Source organism: Aricia agestis, chromosome 9 (genome assembly GCF_905147365.1).
Source record: "Aricia agestis chromosome 9, ilAriAges1.1, whole genome shotgun sequence".
Taxonomy (NCBI): Eukaryota; Metazoa; Arthropoda; class Insecta; order Lepidoptera; family Lycaenidae; genus Aricia; species Aricia agestis.
The window spans coordinates 14,547,001-14,564,228 of record NC_056414.1 but is presented as its reverse complement, the minus strand read 5'-3'; the positions used below and the strand labels follow the sequence as shown (position 1 = coordinate 14,564,228).

The 17,228-nt window shown below is 36.3% G+C and overlaps 2 protein-coding genes across 8 annotated transcripts in view; one reads left to right on the top strand and one right to left on the bottom strand.

The window, feature by feature from the left end:
* Positions 1–17,228, bottom strand: part of LOC121730070 (solute carrier family 12 member 4) — a 371,671-nt gene that overhangs the window by 290,851 nt on the left and 63,592 nt on the right. The gene's annotated exons all lie outside the window — the stretch shown is intronic.
* LOC121730078 (monocarboxylate transporter 6-like) lies at positions 10,364–16,621 on the top strand. Of its 2 annotated transcripts, none has more exons than XM_042118912.1 (8): positions 10,364–10,699; positions 12,485–12,611; positions 13,002–13,403; positions 13,628–13,742; positions 14,032–14,179; positions 15,191–15,326; positions 15,681–15,872; positions 16,504–16,621. In XM_042118912.1, the coding sequence occupies exons 1-8, from the start codon at positions 10,544–10,546 to the stop codon at positions 16,614–16,616; spliced, it is 1,389 nt and encodes a 462-aa protein (XP_041974846.1). In that variant the 5' UTR covers positions 10,364–10,543; the 3' UTR covers positions 16,617–16,621. The 2 variants fall into 2 exon arrangements, with proteins under 2 accessions (XP_041974846.1, XP_041974845.1); XM_042118911.1 differs by having other exon boundaries at positions 15,191–15,335.

Here is a 17,228-nt window from a genome sequence, read left to right as displayed (position 1 = left end):
GTCCGCTAACAAATATGAAAAAATTAAAATATAACATCCTCCTTTTTGGAAGTCGGTTAAAAAGTAGCCTAAGTTACACCTTACTAGTTACTACATCAGCTATCTACCAAAAAAAGTCCCGGCAAAATAGCACCAGCCATTTCAGGGATTAGCCGGAACAAACAGACAGACAGACAGATAGACATACAGACAAAAATTGTTTTTTACAATTTTCGTCTGTATGTCTATCTGTCGGTATATAATTATATTCATATGCATGTAGTAAAAAACTGTTCTTTCAATATTACAAACAGACACTCCAATTTTATTTTTATATTATGTATGTATAGATATGTATAGATGAGATTTTTTGCAAGAAAGTGAGTTTAACTTAATACCCCTGTTAAAATAATATAATATGTGCTACGGAAGATTTTATGGTAAATTTCTATTCATCTGATTTATCATTCGATATGCAGGAGTGAAAAAAAATGTAGACCAGTGTATAATGTAAGACTTTTTGACATTTAACCCATCAAGCCCCATAAACTCACCGGTTAGCGAGACACAATAGAATAACAATAGATTTCCAAGAGTCCACGATCGAAAAATTAAAGTGCCCTGGATAATAATAATTATTGTGAGTTTTACCTTATACTCTCTCTCTTTGTTACAATAAAGAACTAATTGAAGTTATTAAAATAATTAGGGAATTACAAAGTTCTAACTCCATGGGAATGCCCTATAATTAGGTTTCAACTCGTAAGTTATAAATTATAAATTTCAAATTAAGTTTTTTTTTTCAAATTATTTAAAAAATTATTAATGTTAGTTATAGTACCGGCCAAGTGCGAGTTGGACTCGTCCATGAAGGGTTCCGCAGCAGCAATAAGGTTATTTTTATAAAATTAAAAGTTTATTGATTTATTTTTAGATTTCAGTTGATTTAATGAAAGTTAAATTAAGGTTTACCATTTATGACATTTAAAAGAAACTACTTGTTAGATCTCGTTCAAACCAATTTTCGTTGGTAGTTTTTATAGTAATGTACATCATATATTTTTTTTAGACTTATCATGACCCTACTTTAGAAGTTAGAGGGGGGGGGACACATTTTACCACTTTGGAAGAGTGTCTCTCGCAAATTATTCAGTTTAGAAAAAAATGATGTTAGAAACCTCAATATTATTTTTGAAGACCTATCCATAGATACCCCATACGCATAGTGCAGATGATTTTTTTTTTGTTTCAGTTGTACCTATTACTTACCAAGTTTCAATAGTATAGCTCTTATAGTTTTTGAGAAAAGTGGCTATGACATACGGACGGACAGACAGACAGATATGAAGAATCTATAAGGGTTCCGTTTTTGCCATTTGGCTACGGAACCCTAAAAAATCACATAAGTTTGTGATTTTCACAAAGTCATGTTAAATCTTTCATGTAATAATTATTGTCGAGAACATTAACATCGTGTTTATTATATATCCATTATAAAGTCGTATTATAAGTAAATTTTAAAAAGAAAGACAAAAAAAAGATTTTTTTACATATTTTAAAATAGCATTGATGGTCATATAGATGAAACGATGTGAGAAAAAATGTTGTATACTTAATTATAAGAAATTATATTTTATTTACAATTTTACGAATATTATAGACATCTATAATTATAATATATAATTATGTAAAACGTTTGTCCTGAATGGCACCACTGATCGTAGAGACTTGACATTTTGGGGGAGTTTGGCAGTGGGTTTTATCATTTAGCGAATTATAGAGTCGATTATAATGAAATAAATGTATAACAGTGACTTTTTTTAATTTTAAAAATTGTACAGTCGGTTAAATTAATGTTTGATTAAAATATTGCATATTTTACAGTCGGGCTAATGTACGGTTTGCAGTAGATATTATGATAAATAGGCACATTGTCAGTCAAGGAAATTAATGCTTGGCAATGAGTTGTTTTTTTCAAACCGTACAGTTTGTTTTAATTTGCTAATCTAAGGAACTACATTTTCGAATTTATAATAGTTATTTTTGTGTTGCATAGTCCATTCAATATAAAAGGCTCTAACTCTAATGTGACGACACACTGCGACGAATTAAGGTTTAAATAATTTGTTCTCATAAAAGATACAATAATATCCACTTACATGAGAACAAAACATTAGTTACACTAATCTTTAACATCGGTGACAACAGAATCGGTGGAAGAATCCGTGTAAAGTGGTGTAAATATGGGGAAAAATCTATGTTTGTTATATGCAGACGCAGACGAAGTCGCTGGCAACAGATATTTTGAAATAAAACATTTTTCTGTAATTACATTAAACAAAATTGTAATTAAGTATATAAAACAATTTTCATTAAATTACTTGTAATTTGTAAATTCACTGACTTAATGAGCATCCATAGCTGCCGCGATAGCAACTACAAGATTTAAATTCTACCGTGCCCAGGAATATTACATTCAGAAAAGGAGCTCGTTCAGACAACATTAGTGCGGCCACAATTTATGAACTAGTATGAAATGCCTTTTTTTTTTCTATTTTATTCATAATAGGACCTTTGAAATGCCTTCTAGGGTCAGCTTTTATTGCAACGTTTAACGTGACGTGTCAATGCAACGCGATGCATTTTTAACCCATGTGCACAGGCATGAAAAAATATTTTTAAATATGGTGTGTCTGTCTGTCTCTTAAAAATATTAAAATTAAGACAAAAACTAAGTGGTCGTATTATGCCCTATTAAGAGGGCGACTACCGCAAAAAATTAAACATCGTCCTTCTCTCTTCACACTCAGGCCCGTCTTTTATATGCCAGGTGAAAAAGGACGACGCGAATTCATGTCCAAATCAGTCTTTTCTCAATAACTCAATAAATATACAACATGCTTAAAATCCAGTAGGTCAGATTCTCAATCATAGAATTTTATACAATGTGTTAAAATATTAAATTAGTTTAATGCACGGTTATGGCAATATATTATGAATAATTCGTGAAAATTAGATGCATCTTTGTGATTTTTTTCGATCGAGAAAATTTTTAGATATCGTGTTTTCGCTAGATCGGATCCTCTTTTCGTTCAAATTCCTTTGAAAGGAACTGAGATGATGTAGTTAGTAGTGTAAAACACGTTTGTACATTCATTGACCATACAAAAATTTTCAAAATCTAGCGGTATGTAGGTACTAGGTACCTACTACCGACGCGCGCCAGTCGTAAAGCTAGTTTATTAAAAGGTTCCGTAACGGAACCCTATATTGCGCGTGGCCCCGACACGCACTTGGCCGGTTTTTTAATGAAATATTTCTCTCGACCTCTCGCGTTTCCCCAGACCCCAACAGAAGCTTCGTAATCAGGGGGTCGCGAGTCGTAGGCTGAAAAACACTAGCTAAAAGTATATACAATTTTAGATAGCTGGAACAGCGCACAAGGCGGTGTTTGGTCTGATCTATGTGGACTTCCTAGAGGAGCTCGGAGCCGGCACTGGCGAGGTCACTGTGGTCTTCGGAGTTTACGAAATGTCTATTGCTATATCAGGTAACTAGATGATGCACCCTTCTCTATGCCAAAAATAGTTTATCGCGCGAGAACCCCGTATAATGTTTACAGGGACAAAACTGTCATAATATTTTATGATTATGTCCTTTCTCAGGATTCAAAGTATATACCTAGCAAAATCTATATATATAAAACTCAAAGGTGACTGACTGATTGACATAGTGATCTATCAACGCACAGCCCAAACCACCGGACGGATCGGGCTGAAATTTGGCATGCAGGTAGATGTTGTGACGTAGGCATCCGCTAAGAAAGGATTTTGATAAATTCCAACCCCAAGGGGTTCTAATAGGGGATGAAAGTTTGTATATTATAATAATACTTCTTAACGCGAGCGAAGCCGCGAGCAAAAGCTCGTTCTATCATAAATATCTACTCAACGGTTTAGGCGTGATGATGTAACAAACAGACAAACGCTTTTACATTAATGTTTTCATATTACTGAGTCTGTTAAAATAAATTGTCTATTTCACAGGGTTCCTAACAACGATCATCTTGAAGAAGCTCTCAGTCCGTAAAGTCGCTTTCATTGGCGCCGTGACCTACGTGGTGGGCTCAATTTTTGCTATCTTCGTAACCTCAACGCTTCAACTTGTGATCACCAATGGGTTACTGCAAGGAACTGGCTTGGGGATTCTGTCTTCAGCATCTTATACTTCCATCAACAGCTACTTCGTGAGGAAAAGAGTACTTTGTTTGGGACTATGCAAGACGTGCCTAGCGGTTACCTTGGTGGTATATCCGTTGATCTCGAAATTCTTGATGACTGAGTACGGGTTCAGGGGAACTCTAGCAATAATATGCGCAATATCCGCTCATTCTATTTTAGGATCACTTACATTGCAACCGGTCCGGTGGCATATGAAGAAGAAATATGCGTCACCCGAGGAGAAAAGTAAATATAATGATTTTATCGATTTTGTTAACTTCTGTATGAAATTCCATAATAGGTACGTAGTTAATGTGATTAAACTTTACTCATAAATTGTAGAACTTACTTTGGAAAATAATTACAAAAGGGAAATTGATGTCACAAAAAATTACAAAGAAGAAACGTGCCATGAGGAACATAGTAAAATTGTATTATTTGACGATAAAACAAAAGCACAGCTCAACGAAGAACAACAGTTATTGAATGCGTCTGCCAAAGTTGTCGAGATTAAATTAAGGGTAAATGGAAGAGAAGATTTTAAAAATTTAGCACGAAAGAGGAGTAAGGCAAAAACAACTAGGTATGTAAAAGAACTTCAAGCATAGAAATTTGAAATACGATGCTAAAAATATATTTAAGGACCAAAGAGGAAAATATTTAAATAACTAGCGTCGGATAGGGAATAATTTTGAAAAGGGCCTAATTCGTAACGTCTTGTCTCTCTCTGACGCCGAAGAGACTATCTCATCAGCTGTGTCGGTATTTACACCGAACTGTTAAAAATAAAAAAAAGACAAGACTACCTGTAAAAACAAGATAAAAACAAGTAGAGTCTTTTAAAAAATTCGCTCTACTTAACGACTACTTTAAAACCCATCAATTTTTTTGTGACATAACCTAAACTAATAGTTCTGTCTCCTTTTAGGCGTATGATATACGATTTATTGGATCTAACAATTCTCAAAGACCCTATTTACGTAAACATCGTAATCGGAATGGCGCTCACATTTTTCTCCAACAAAACCTTTTTTATATTGGAACCTTTATTCCTAGACAAGATCAAACTAAGCAAGGTCGGTTTTAATAAGACATGAATTTATTTTTAGAAGTTTTTTCACTTTCTTTATGTTTTATTACTACTTTATTTCCAGACGGAGATAGCAAACGTAATGGCAGTCGGTAGCGCTACCGACATGGTGGTTCGACTTTTGTTTTCATTGTCAGGAATATTCATTCAAATCAACAGCCGGTATATTTTTTACATCGGAGCTCTTCTACAAGTTATTTTTAAGATTAGTGAGTTATTATATTATTTTGACTCATTCAATTCATCAAAACTCGAAATCAGCTGGTTACTTTTTTAGGGTTCTGTAATCAACAAAACTTGGTTGACTACTGTACCCTAAAACTGAACCCTAAAAAGCAGATTTTTTGTATATTGGTAGGTTAATAGTTATATAATTTAAAAGTTACCTTGTCCTACAAATAAAACAATCCATATTTAGGACCATCAAGCCAAAGTATGAAATCCTTTCTGTCTCTGCTAGCTACCACTTTCGAGATTTTTCGGAAATAAAAATGTTGTTCGTTTTATCAAAATGTAGCTACTCACAAAAAACTAGCTTGTAAGTAATCACAAAAAAATTGTTCTAGGGCTCCCTCACTACCAGTCGCAGGACGCGAAAAATTCGTCTTATCTTACTACTAGACCTATAACTGCTTGTCTCTATAATTTGCACAAACAAATATTGGTGCCTTGTTTCCTCACACAGAAAGCTCGATAACGATATTTTCATGCGCGTGTAAAAGAGAGAAAGTGCTAGGTTAGGTCTTTTACCTAGCGACTGGTTTGAAAAACGCATTTCTAATTCTGCTTCCAGCTATCGTACAGTTCACCACGTATATACCGCTGCTTCTGCTGACTGCTGTGCTGGGAGCCCTCAAATCCCTGGTGTTCATCACACAGCCGATAGTTCTAGCGGACTACATGCCCATCGAGAAGTACCCGTCAGCGTACGGTTTCTACATGCTGTTGGACGGCGCGATTAGTATGACCGTCGGACCTTTGATAGGTAAATTTTATATTGTTACAACACCTTTTCTTTTATTACTGGTATGACTTCGATCGATCAAAATAATTTCACATCTGAAGACGTGAGTGGAAGAACACAATAACTAACATTAAATATGCCACTATCTCACTATAAACCGGTTTATTTAGGTTCCAAGTATCATTCCTATATTTGGTTCCGCTCCGAAACGAAACTATCCGACAAAATTGGTTAAACCCTCTATCTTTTGGCCGGGTTAGTTCCCGAACCGGTGGTAGACATCTTAATTTCTACGTTCTTCCTAAGACATTATAAATTAGACGTGTATTCATGATACCTACCTACATGCTACTTACCTTTTTAAATAAAAATATATTTTATTTTATTTGTTGAAAATTGTGTTTTAGGCTATGTACGCGATTACACTGACAGCTACGTGGTCGCTTACTCCATGCTCGCTGCGTGCAACCTGTGCTGCGTCATCCCCTGGACTATTGAAGCACTGTATAAGCATGCGAAGCGAAGAAACAGTATTGATAAAGATCAAACTAATAAATTCTTATAGGTCGCCACTGGCTATAGACGTAAATTGTAGTCGGGACCGATTGCTTAAGAGCGGTCGCGTTGAAATTTGCACCGACCGCTCAAGAACAGATCGAGCGGTCCGTGTTTTGCGGATATAAATTCAGTATGAAAACTGCAGATCGCCGTGCGGCAACCGCATCTTGCAGTCGCTTCTCGATGCGGTTGCCGCACGTCTATGGCCGGCCTTATAATAAGAACTGTTATTTTATAAAATGAGGAGGAATTTTACGTCCATACGTCCAAAGACTGATACCCGGTGATAAAGAGGTTTTTGACAGGAATTTATCTATTCGTCAGTGTTGTTGGTTGGTTAACATTAGCCAAGAACGTGGGAGAGCCATGCTTCGGCACGAATGGGCCGGCTCGACCGGAGAAATACCACGTTCTCACAGAAAACCGGCGTGAAACAGCGCTTGCGCTGTGTTTCGCCGAGTGAGTGAGTTTACCGGAGGCCCAATCGCCTACCCTATTCCCTTCCCTTCCCTAAACTCCCCTATTACCCTACTCCCTCTTAAAAGGCCGGCAACGCACCTGCAGCTCTTCTGATGCTGCGAGTGTCCATGGGCGGCGGAAGTTGCTTTCCATCAGGTGACCCGTTTGCTCGTTTGCCCCCTTATTTAATAAAAAAATTAATTTTTAACTATGAATAAACGATATAATATATAAAACTTATCAATATTTTTATTGCAATAGCAGATAAAAAACTTGAGAGGTGTCAAGGGACACCCGAATGGAACAAAGTTATCAATTGGGGATTACGCTTATCAATTTCCTTTTGTTAGCAATAGAAGATAATGCCCATGACAGACAAAACAATAAAGCACATGACTCATTGAGAAAAATGGATGTAGGTATACAGTACCTACTACCTACATAATAGAGATTACGACAAGGTCAAAGATATATTTTTTTAATAAAATAAAGACACAACGATTAAAAAAATAAGTATTCCCAAAATTTCAGCTTCATAGCCGCATTTTTTGTTATGACTTATGACTTATGAGCCTTCAAAGTTGGATATTCAAGTGGATTTTTTTAAATAAAATTTATTATTTTTTTGTATATTACTTAACATTCGATAAGTTATGCAATTTATAACATTTTTTCTTATGAAACCAATTTCATAAACGCAATATTTAACTATCAAACAAAATCTTCCCGCGATTTGGTACTACTAATATATTCTGGTCCGCGATGCGTACAATCTATACTGTACTCGGCGAAACATGGCGGTAGCGGCAGAGTAGACAGAATTATAGAGTATGCCGACTTAGAACTGATGTTGAAATTTTTAAATTCGACGTATTATGACGAAAATCGTCACTAGGGTTGTTAACTTGTTACCTACGAATTTAAAAATATGACATATTCGATGGACGTGTTCCTCTTTGGTCGTATTGTTGTTTGTGTTTTGGCAGATGCGATTAAAATTGTCAGAATCCAATTTTGAAATCTTTATTTGAAATATTTAAAAATAAATTATATCAGCCAGCGCGAGGCACATTCCGTTCATAATCCTAGTGAAACCCGACGAATTTGACAGATATTGAAACCTGTCCGTTTCTTTGCAGTCGAACTACTGGTCGTTATGTCTATTGTGGTAGCGGTCATTGACTCCCTGTCAAAAACTTGTAATTTTCTATACAAATTTTAAAAATTCTATACAAACCGCGATTGACAATGAAGTGTCGGATCTTGTCAATCGCGGCTTACTGCTACCTACGCCATGACGCCATGTTTCGCCGAGTACAATAGGTAGGCGTGACGTCATAGCTAACATTTTTGTTTAGAGCGTTTTGGGAAGGTATATTTTGTGTGAGCTTTGAATTGTGATATTTCGAGGAGTTTTTAAATCAAATCAAATCATTTATTTCGGGCATCAGAGGCTCATATAACAGATACCTTAAATCTGACATGTACATATCAATTATAATAGGGATGATGACAAGGTCAAAGATTAGCAAATTTTGTTAATAAAATAAAGAAATCACGGTAAAAAATAAGTGTTCCCAAAATTTCAGCTTGATAGCATTTGTATTCAAGTCGATTTTTTTTTCAATTAATTTTTTAAATATTTGTGTACAATTCGACAATTTATGCAATTAAAAGCAACTTTTGTTATGAAACCACTTTCATAAACGCAGCATTTAATATACCTGTCGAATAAAGTTCTCTCCCGATGTGTACAAACTACGAAAGACTGACGTCATACTTTCGTAGCACTTTGTATGGAGCGTTTCGGGCAGGTCTTTTTTATGAGATATTTGAATTGTCATATCTTGGTGAATTTTTAAGCTATCGGAGTCATTCTTTCAACGTTGTTTCTATTTTTTAAGTGTCTTTCAATTACCGATAAGAAAAAAAAATAGTCATCATGCCTATAATAATAAATACCTTAAAACTAATATACAAATTTTATATAAGGATCCTGCCTCCGCTGCCGGCGCCGTATCAAGCACATCAATTATTACATTACAGGACATAACAGTCCTACTTAACCACGGATTAGCGAAGCGGGGGGACGGGGGGGGGGAGGCCGCAGCCCTCCAACACCTTCGTTCTGGAGTCTCCCCGGAACCTCCAAAAGACTACATCCATCGGCCAGAACTCCGGCCCCTCGAAAGTCGACAGAAGATTCGTCGGTACTCTCACCACAAAGGAACTGAAGTAAACCTTGTGGCGAGACTGCAGACGCTCGACCCTCAGGCGGAGTGTCATCTTCTTCTGGATGTCAGTCATTTTTTCACCAATGTTTCTATATTTGAATGGTCCTTTACTTACTGCCCAGAAAAAGAAACTGTCCGCATGCCTATTATGTTTACCAAAGACTTGAATTTAAAATAAACTTGATACCCTCAAGTCCCTTGCGCAGAAATTCGTTTATCGCGCGGGTACCGTACTTTTTTCGGGGATAATAATCACGACCTCACGGAGCCCAAGGCCTTTTCAACGAATGCAAAACCGTGGAAATCAGTTTGTGCGTTCTGGAGTTATAGCGTCAGGAAGGAAAACCCGACTTATTTTTATATATTAGATTGCAGGTACCTAATTTTGAAGACAGACTTTTCGAAACAACTGTTCAAAGGACTCAAAAAGGTATAAAAATAGAATCACACAGCCTTACGGTAGCATTAATATGCTAAGGTCACACTAATGATGCAATCAGGAACATATTATCTAGTAGGTATCTGATAGAGAATTAGATTATAGAGGTCTGAGCTCAGGCAGGTTTCAAAGAAGCGAGCGAGGCGTGGTATGTGATTTAACTGGACAATTTATAACTCTATTGGTGACTTCCGTTCACTCACACATAAAATGCATTCAAACAAAGGTTTGAGTGTATTTCGAAATATAGGGGATTCACCAGATAAAAAGGGCTTAAGCAGATAATGGTTTAAAAAGATTCTCCCTTTGTTTTAAAATGCTATCACTGCTAACTGATGTTAAATAATATTATATTGCTAATACCACTGACGGGTTCTCATCAAAATTTTAAATGCTAGTTTTAGGGAAGAAATCAAAATATGACGATTCATTTATCACAGCAAAACAACTTTTAACATTCATAAAAGAAGTCATGTAATTAAATTAAGGGTGTATTTCACAAAGTCCACATCCAAATTGCCTTATCAAGGGCGGAACCGTGTACTAATAACATTAAACAGAGCGAACAAACACGTAACATTTTGCACACAACAAATACTAATGCTTATCTCTTTGGAACAACACACATATACCAGAATAATATTAGTATTGCCCCAACGGTGTTCTCATAGAGTCGTGAGTTTCAAAATGGAAGTGACTAAAAATAAGACGGACCCGTGGGGATATGTTGTTTGTTTAGGCACAATCGTCACTTTCGTAAGTAGTTTTATGTTGTTTAATGTCAGTAATACATTCAAAAACACATTCATTCATGTGCATTTACATGAATGAATGCCATTATAACAATTTGCGCTGTAATAACATGTTTACTAATAGAATAGAACAACTTACGTCGCTTTAGTGTTTGCCGTTCATTTGGTTGTTTTCCATTCATTTAATTATATTTTTGGATAAATAATAAGCTTTAAGCACTCAATTTACGCAAAAAGTCTAAGTACTTTTTGCTTTTAAGTATATACATAATTGTATGAATAACAGTTTATAATAACATTTGGGTTTTCTTGATAATTGAACTTCGTCTGATTTGCATAATAATCGAATAATATTTCGTATCGTAAATAAAAGGAGAGTCGCGGGTTATACTAGTAAAGTTACCCATTTTCCGCAAAGGTTATGAATTTCTGATGACATGTAAGTCAATCGATAGCAATTAATAAAAATTTATGAGTCTCCGCAAGGCCCTTCGTCTGATTTGCATAATAATCGAATAATATTTCGTATCGTAAATAAAAGGAGAGTCGCGGGTTACACTAGTAAAGTTACCCATTTTCCGCAAAGGTTATGAATTTCTGATGACAAGTAAGTCAATCGATAGCAATTAATAAAAATTTATGAGTCTCCGCAAGGCCAAAGCTTGAAAAAAATATTATTTTTACTCACGCGCAAAAAGTGGGCTTCTTTCGACATCATTTTTGTCGAATCAATTTGAATTTGAAATAAGGGAAGATCAAAGAAGATAACAAAACATTAACATAACAATTAAGTAATAATGTTATTTCAATTATCCTTGGTGCGAAAACCTATGTACAAAATTGGCAAAAAAGGATATGGGCGAATAGACCATAGACGGCCCCAAATTACATAATAAAAAAATTAAAACAGCATTAGTACAACACTACTTTGCTCTTCAAGGTTAGAATCATTCAAAGGCCAGTTCAGAAGGTGGAAAAGTGCTCGCTAGAATAATACAACCATAGGTTAATATAGCACAGGGAAAATTAACTCCAATATTTTACAATAATTTACCTATAAGTACTATAATATAAACTATTTGCATGTCTATGAACATCAGCTTATATTACACAACAACCTTTATCAGTTTTGATAAGATACGGTTGCATTTGTTACTACGATCTTAATACTAATGCCTGGCTTGAGAAAAATTGACAGGTTCTTACGCCAGTCTGGGTTTCTGGGTTCTTAATTATTGTGAATTAAATATCATGTTCTCACTGTTGTTCCTCGTACTTATAACAGATAATAATATACATTTTAACCAACTATTAGGTAATATAAACTGTGCACACCGACCTTAACATTTAGATTAAGGTGAATGAATAGTTCAAACCAACGAACCAAGAGACGAAAAAGCGAGTGAAAAAATTTCACTCCTTTAATTTTCGCAATTTGTGTGACTCGCCTCAGGCTCAATTTTTATGAATTCACCGCGAGATCACAAGCAATAATTGTATGGAAATAACTGCGCACCACGCCGCTATTAAAAATAAATCGTTACATACATTTGCTGACACATATAAATCCAGCCTCACAGTTTGAATCATAGACTTTAGATACCTTCATATGTTAGTTTAGGTAGGTAGTTCACTCACGCACAAAAAGTCACTGTAAAGATAAACCTCTATGAAATCACTTTTCTTCAAACAAACCCAGCAATTCTGTTTGTATTGGTAACAAAGGGGATAACGAATTGCACAATATATTATATTTATTGAACTGATAAAACAAACAACCTGTTTGCAGATCGCTGGCGTCGGCCATGTTAACTCATTTGGGCTGATCTACAAGGATTTTATCCTGGAAACTAATTCCTCGGCGCGATCGATAACAACCGCCCACGGAGTCTTCGCTATCATGTTAGCTATTGGAGGTAAACAAATACATAACAGGGATTTACACGGGCCACTACCAAAAAAGAAGGCTGTAGATTTTCTGTTTTTAGGAATCCAGCTGAATGGCTGTATATATTATAATAGATAGAAATTTTCCGTGAATCATTACCGACCCGTGAAAATCTCGTCTAAGATTTACTGGATTATCGACCACACTCAGAAATTTAATGATTTCGTAACTTAAATTTAATGAATATATTATGCCATAAGCTCCATACTTTTTCTGTCGAGCGCTTTGTTTGATGCTCGGCCGTACGTCCTGACATTCAAAGAAATGGTTCCGTAGAATAAAAATGCTCAAGACTGTGACTATGAAATACCGTTTTTATGGTCCCAATAATTTTACACGTTCTTTCCATATTTTACAGGCTTAATACTCAACATCATGTCTAAAAGTAAACTATTAAGAACTGGTAGCTTCATCGGCGCCGCTATATTTATCGTCGGATCATTATTGAACGTGATAATATCAAATACCGGTCATCTACCTCTCACATTTGGGATGCTCCAGGGCATGGGCTTCGGTATGATGGTGCCCGTCTGTTACTCGACGCTGAATATTTACTTCGTGAGAAGAAGGACGCAAGTGATGAGCTTGATAAAGGGAATACAGGGCTTCATTCTGATATGGTATCCCCAGCTGATGAAGATGCTGCTGACTTCGTACGGGTTCAGGGGAACTCTGGTGATCATAGCGGCGATATCGCTACATACGCTGCCAGGGATGATGACAATGATTGACAAAACGACGGATAAAAGACGAATAGCGAGTATTTTTTGTCTTGTATCACTTGACTTCACAAGCATTTTGTATCCCTTTGGGCTGCTTGAATAGAGAATATTGAAGCTTGCAGATAAAAAGTAGTATTAGATAATCTTTTTCCTTATACGACTTGTTTAATATTCGGGTTGCTTTGCAATATGCTTGTCGTGTCAAGATTTCCTTCTGTATGTTTGCGTGACGAAGAAATTACCAACGATGTATTATTTTCAGGAAGAATTAACTTGGCAAACGTAGAAAATAATGAGAATGCAGATTTATTACAAAATACAGAAAACTCATTGCAGAGGAATAAACCGCAGAATCATAGTACGACTGCGAAAATAGTGTAAGATAATCTTGTTGCTACTCAGGCGTTTGATTAAATGTAACCAAAATCTTTTAATCTATACCTATAGGTATCTGTAAATACCAAATCCCCACTACCAGAAATGTAATCCTAGACAGATCTTACGTAATTTGGTCTGATTATGTCAATTAGTCATTGCTGTTAGTCCAAATATCATAAACCTGCTGTGTGATCTTCTTATATTATTTTTTTGATGATACAATTTAAAAATTCTTGAAAATTGTTGTAACCTGTAATTTATCTTACTTCATCAAACATTTAATTTCAGGAGGAGCATACTCGAGATATTAAACGTTAAGATCTTAAAGGACTTGGTGTACTGCAACATCTGTGTCGGACAGAGTTTCGTCAACTTTTCCGATTTGATATTTTTCATTCTACTACCGATGTTGTTGCAGCAGTACGGATATGAGACGGTTGGTAAAACTGTTCATTAATTTTTCCGGCATATTAACTATCGTCCTTTTCTGGGACTCATACGCATCATCATGCAGCATCCCAAATGGAAGTGTTATATTTCCCATACCAAACTGAATTATTAATTAAGCGTGAAAAGGTAACAGACAGACAGTCACATTTTGGTGTTTTACGATAGTAATTGTCCGTGGGAGAGCCATTCTTCGGCACGAATGGGCCGGCTCGACCGGAGAAATACCACGGCCTCACAGAAAACCGGAGTGAAACAGCGCTTGCGCTGTGTTTCGCCGAGTGAGTGAGTTTACCGGAGGCCCAACTCCTACCCTTTTTTATTTCCTTATTCCCTTCCCTACCCTCTCCTATTACCCTATTCCCTCTTAAAAGGCCGGCAACGCACCTGCAGCTCTTCTGATGCTGCAAGTGTCCGTGGACGACGGATGGTTTGCCCCCTTATTTTCATAAAAAAAGTAATATAAATATGGACTAGTATAAACAAGGTTGATAATATTTTTATAGTATTTTTACAACTTTCTACGGCTCACGATTTTTGTTAAGAATCTTGTAGCATTTTGCACTTCAGATAGACTATAACTTTGGCGTTTGTAATATTACTTAAAGGACGGTTATTATTAAAACTTTTTAGACTCATTGGTACCTACTATGAGAAAAGTTGATTCATATAGGCAGCTGGCGGATCTACATCATTTAGTCGGATAATATCAATTTAATGTAAGTGGGCCCCTAGACGATCAATTTAATTTTGCAATATCATTGAACAGTATCATTGAACAATTTATTTGACAATAAGATCGAAAGTCGGGCACGTTCGATAGCAACCCTAGATGGTCAATAATATTGCACAATACGTGATATTGCACACTAACATTGATCGGCTAGGGGCCCACTAAGTCGTCGTCTGTCCGCTGGGTTTGACATAACATGACCAAAATACGAAGGTAATTCAACTGCCTATGAATCAACTTTTCTGATAGTACATATTTTTATTTCAGAATCGAATCGCACTTTGCATTTCAATAAGTGCAGCGGCCGATGTTGGGGGACGGTTCGGTCTGGCCGCCCTGAGCAGCTTCGTCAATGTCAACCCCAGGGTATTGTTCTACGTGGCAACATTCTTCACATTCGTCGGTAGGCTAGGTACCTAAATGAATTTCTTTATTTTCTCTACAATTTCTTTTTGGTGCTATCAGAGAAGTTCATTCCTAGGCAGTTGCCGGACCTTATAAGTCGGTGACGCTACGTCAAACCCAGCCGCCAAAATTCGTTTATCGTGCGGAAACCGTACATTTTTCCGGGATAAAGAGTATCCTAAGTATGTCCTTTCCCGGGACTCAAAGTATCTCCATATCTTTCAGCAAAATCCGTTCAGCGGTTCGGGCGTGAAGAGGTAACAGACAGGCAGACAGACACACTTTCGCATTGGTAATATTATTATTATAAGTAAAGTATGGATGTGTAACAACATTAACTGTCTCCTTCCAGTAATTCTACAAATAACAGAAATCTTCTGGGTGGTGATGGTGATATGTGTGCTGGGGGTATTGCGGGCTCTGCTCCACATCACCAGCCCCGTGGTGATCTCCAACCACGTGGCTCACGAGGACTTCACAGCAGCCTACGCGTTGTTCCTACTGGCCGCGGGAATCATCAATGTTATATTTTCTCCGCTAGTTGGTAAGTGATGGAAAGGCTTGTCTCTAGATAGAGAAGTACTTCAAAAGATGAGTAATAAGTATTAGCAAGTAAGCTGCCCATTGAAAATCAGCGTTGCGGATCAGTTCACAACATTGCTGAATGGGAACCAATTTGGTATTACGTCAGTATTAATAATTGTTATTCGGTTTGTACGATGTTAGTTAAGAAGTTAGTCGAACTAGTTAAATAACTCTTTATTGCTCACAAATTGGTACTATTACCAATTTGTGAGCAATAAAGAGTTATCTATCTATCTATCTATGTTATGCCAAATAAATATATTTTCTTTCTTTCAAATGCACATTAACGGTGTACAATCAATTACCTCGATGGTGCAAGGAATAGATTTAATTGAAACAGGTTTTTGATGAATTGTTGCTTCAAGTTTCTAGATTATTATGAATATAGAATTAATTAATTAATTCATCAAGCCCCATACGGTCACCGGTGACCGAGACACGATAGAAATTCTATTGTGTCTCGTTTTTCCCCGATCGAAGGGTTAAATAAAACATATTCCTTTTTATCCCGGAAAAGCGTTCATTTTCTACTGTATTATGGGGGCACAGTGTATTTAAAATATCTAACGGTACATAATATTGTATTTCAGGTACTCTGAAAGACATCAATCAAGACTATATTCCAGCTTTTTATGGAGTGATAGCATGCTGTATCCCCTGTTTGATATTATGGCCCCTGGAATACGCTTTCAGAAGGAAATAAAGATAAATATGTATATATAATAAAGATATAATAAAGATAAAATAAAGATTTATACGTGGGAGAGCCATGCTTCGGCACGAATGGGCCGGCTCGACCGGAGAAATACCACGTTCTCACAGAAAACCGGCGTGAAACGGCGCTTGCGCTGTGTTTCGCCGAGTGAGTGAGTTTACCGGAGGCCCAATCCCCTACCCTATTCCCTTCCCTACCATCCCCTTTTCCCTTCCCTACCCTCCTCTATTACTCTATTCCCTCTTAAAAGGCCGGCAACGCACTTGTAGCTCTACTAATGCTGCGAGTGTCCATGGGCGACGGAAGTTGCTTTCCATCAGGTGCCCGTTTGCTTGTTTGCCCCTTTATTTCATTAAAAAAATATATGCATTGTAATTTTAATAAATAGGAAGCTAACAGAAGTAATCACATCCAAAGCCGCAAGAAAGCTGTATGTTATTTAAGAAACATTATATTTTTAATCACGTAATATATTTGTTTTGTTTAACTACTATTTAACTAAGCGAAAAATAAACATTTTTTTGAATATTTATAACAATCGAATTTAAAATGCACAACGAAGTTTAACGATAAAGTTGTACGTTTTACCTTGACAAGCTT

Bases quoted from the DNA above. Each gene is read 5' to 3' on its own strand.
- LOC121730078 (XM_042118911.1), top strand. From the start codon at position 10,544: ATGCTTATCTCTTTGGAACAACACACATATACCAGAATAATATTAGTA. The intron at 12,612-13,001 runs GTAAACAAATAC...CATATTTTACAG, and splicing joins TATCATGTTAGCTATTGGAG to GCTTAATACTCAACATCATG. The intron at 15,336-15,680 runs GTACCTAAATGA...GTCTCCTTCCAG, and splicing joins CACATTCGTCGGTAGGCTAG to TAATTCTACAAATAACAGAA.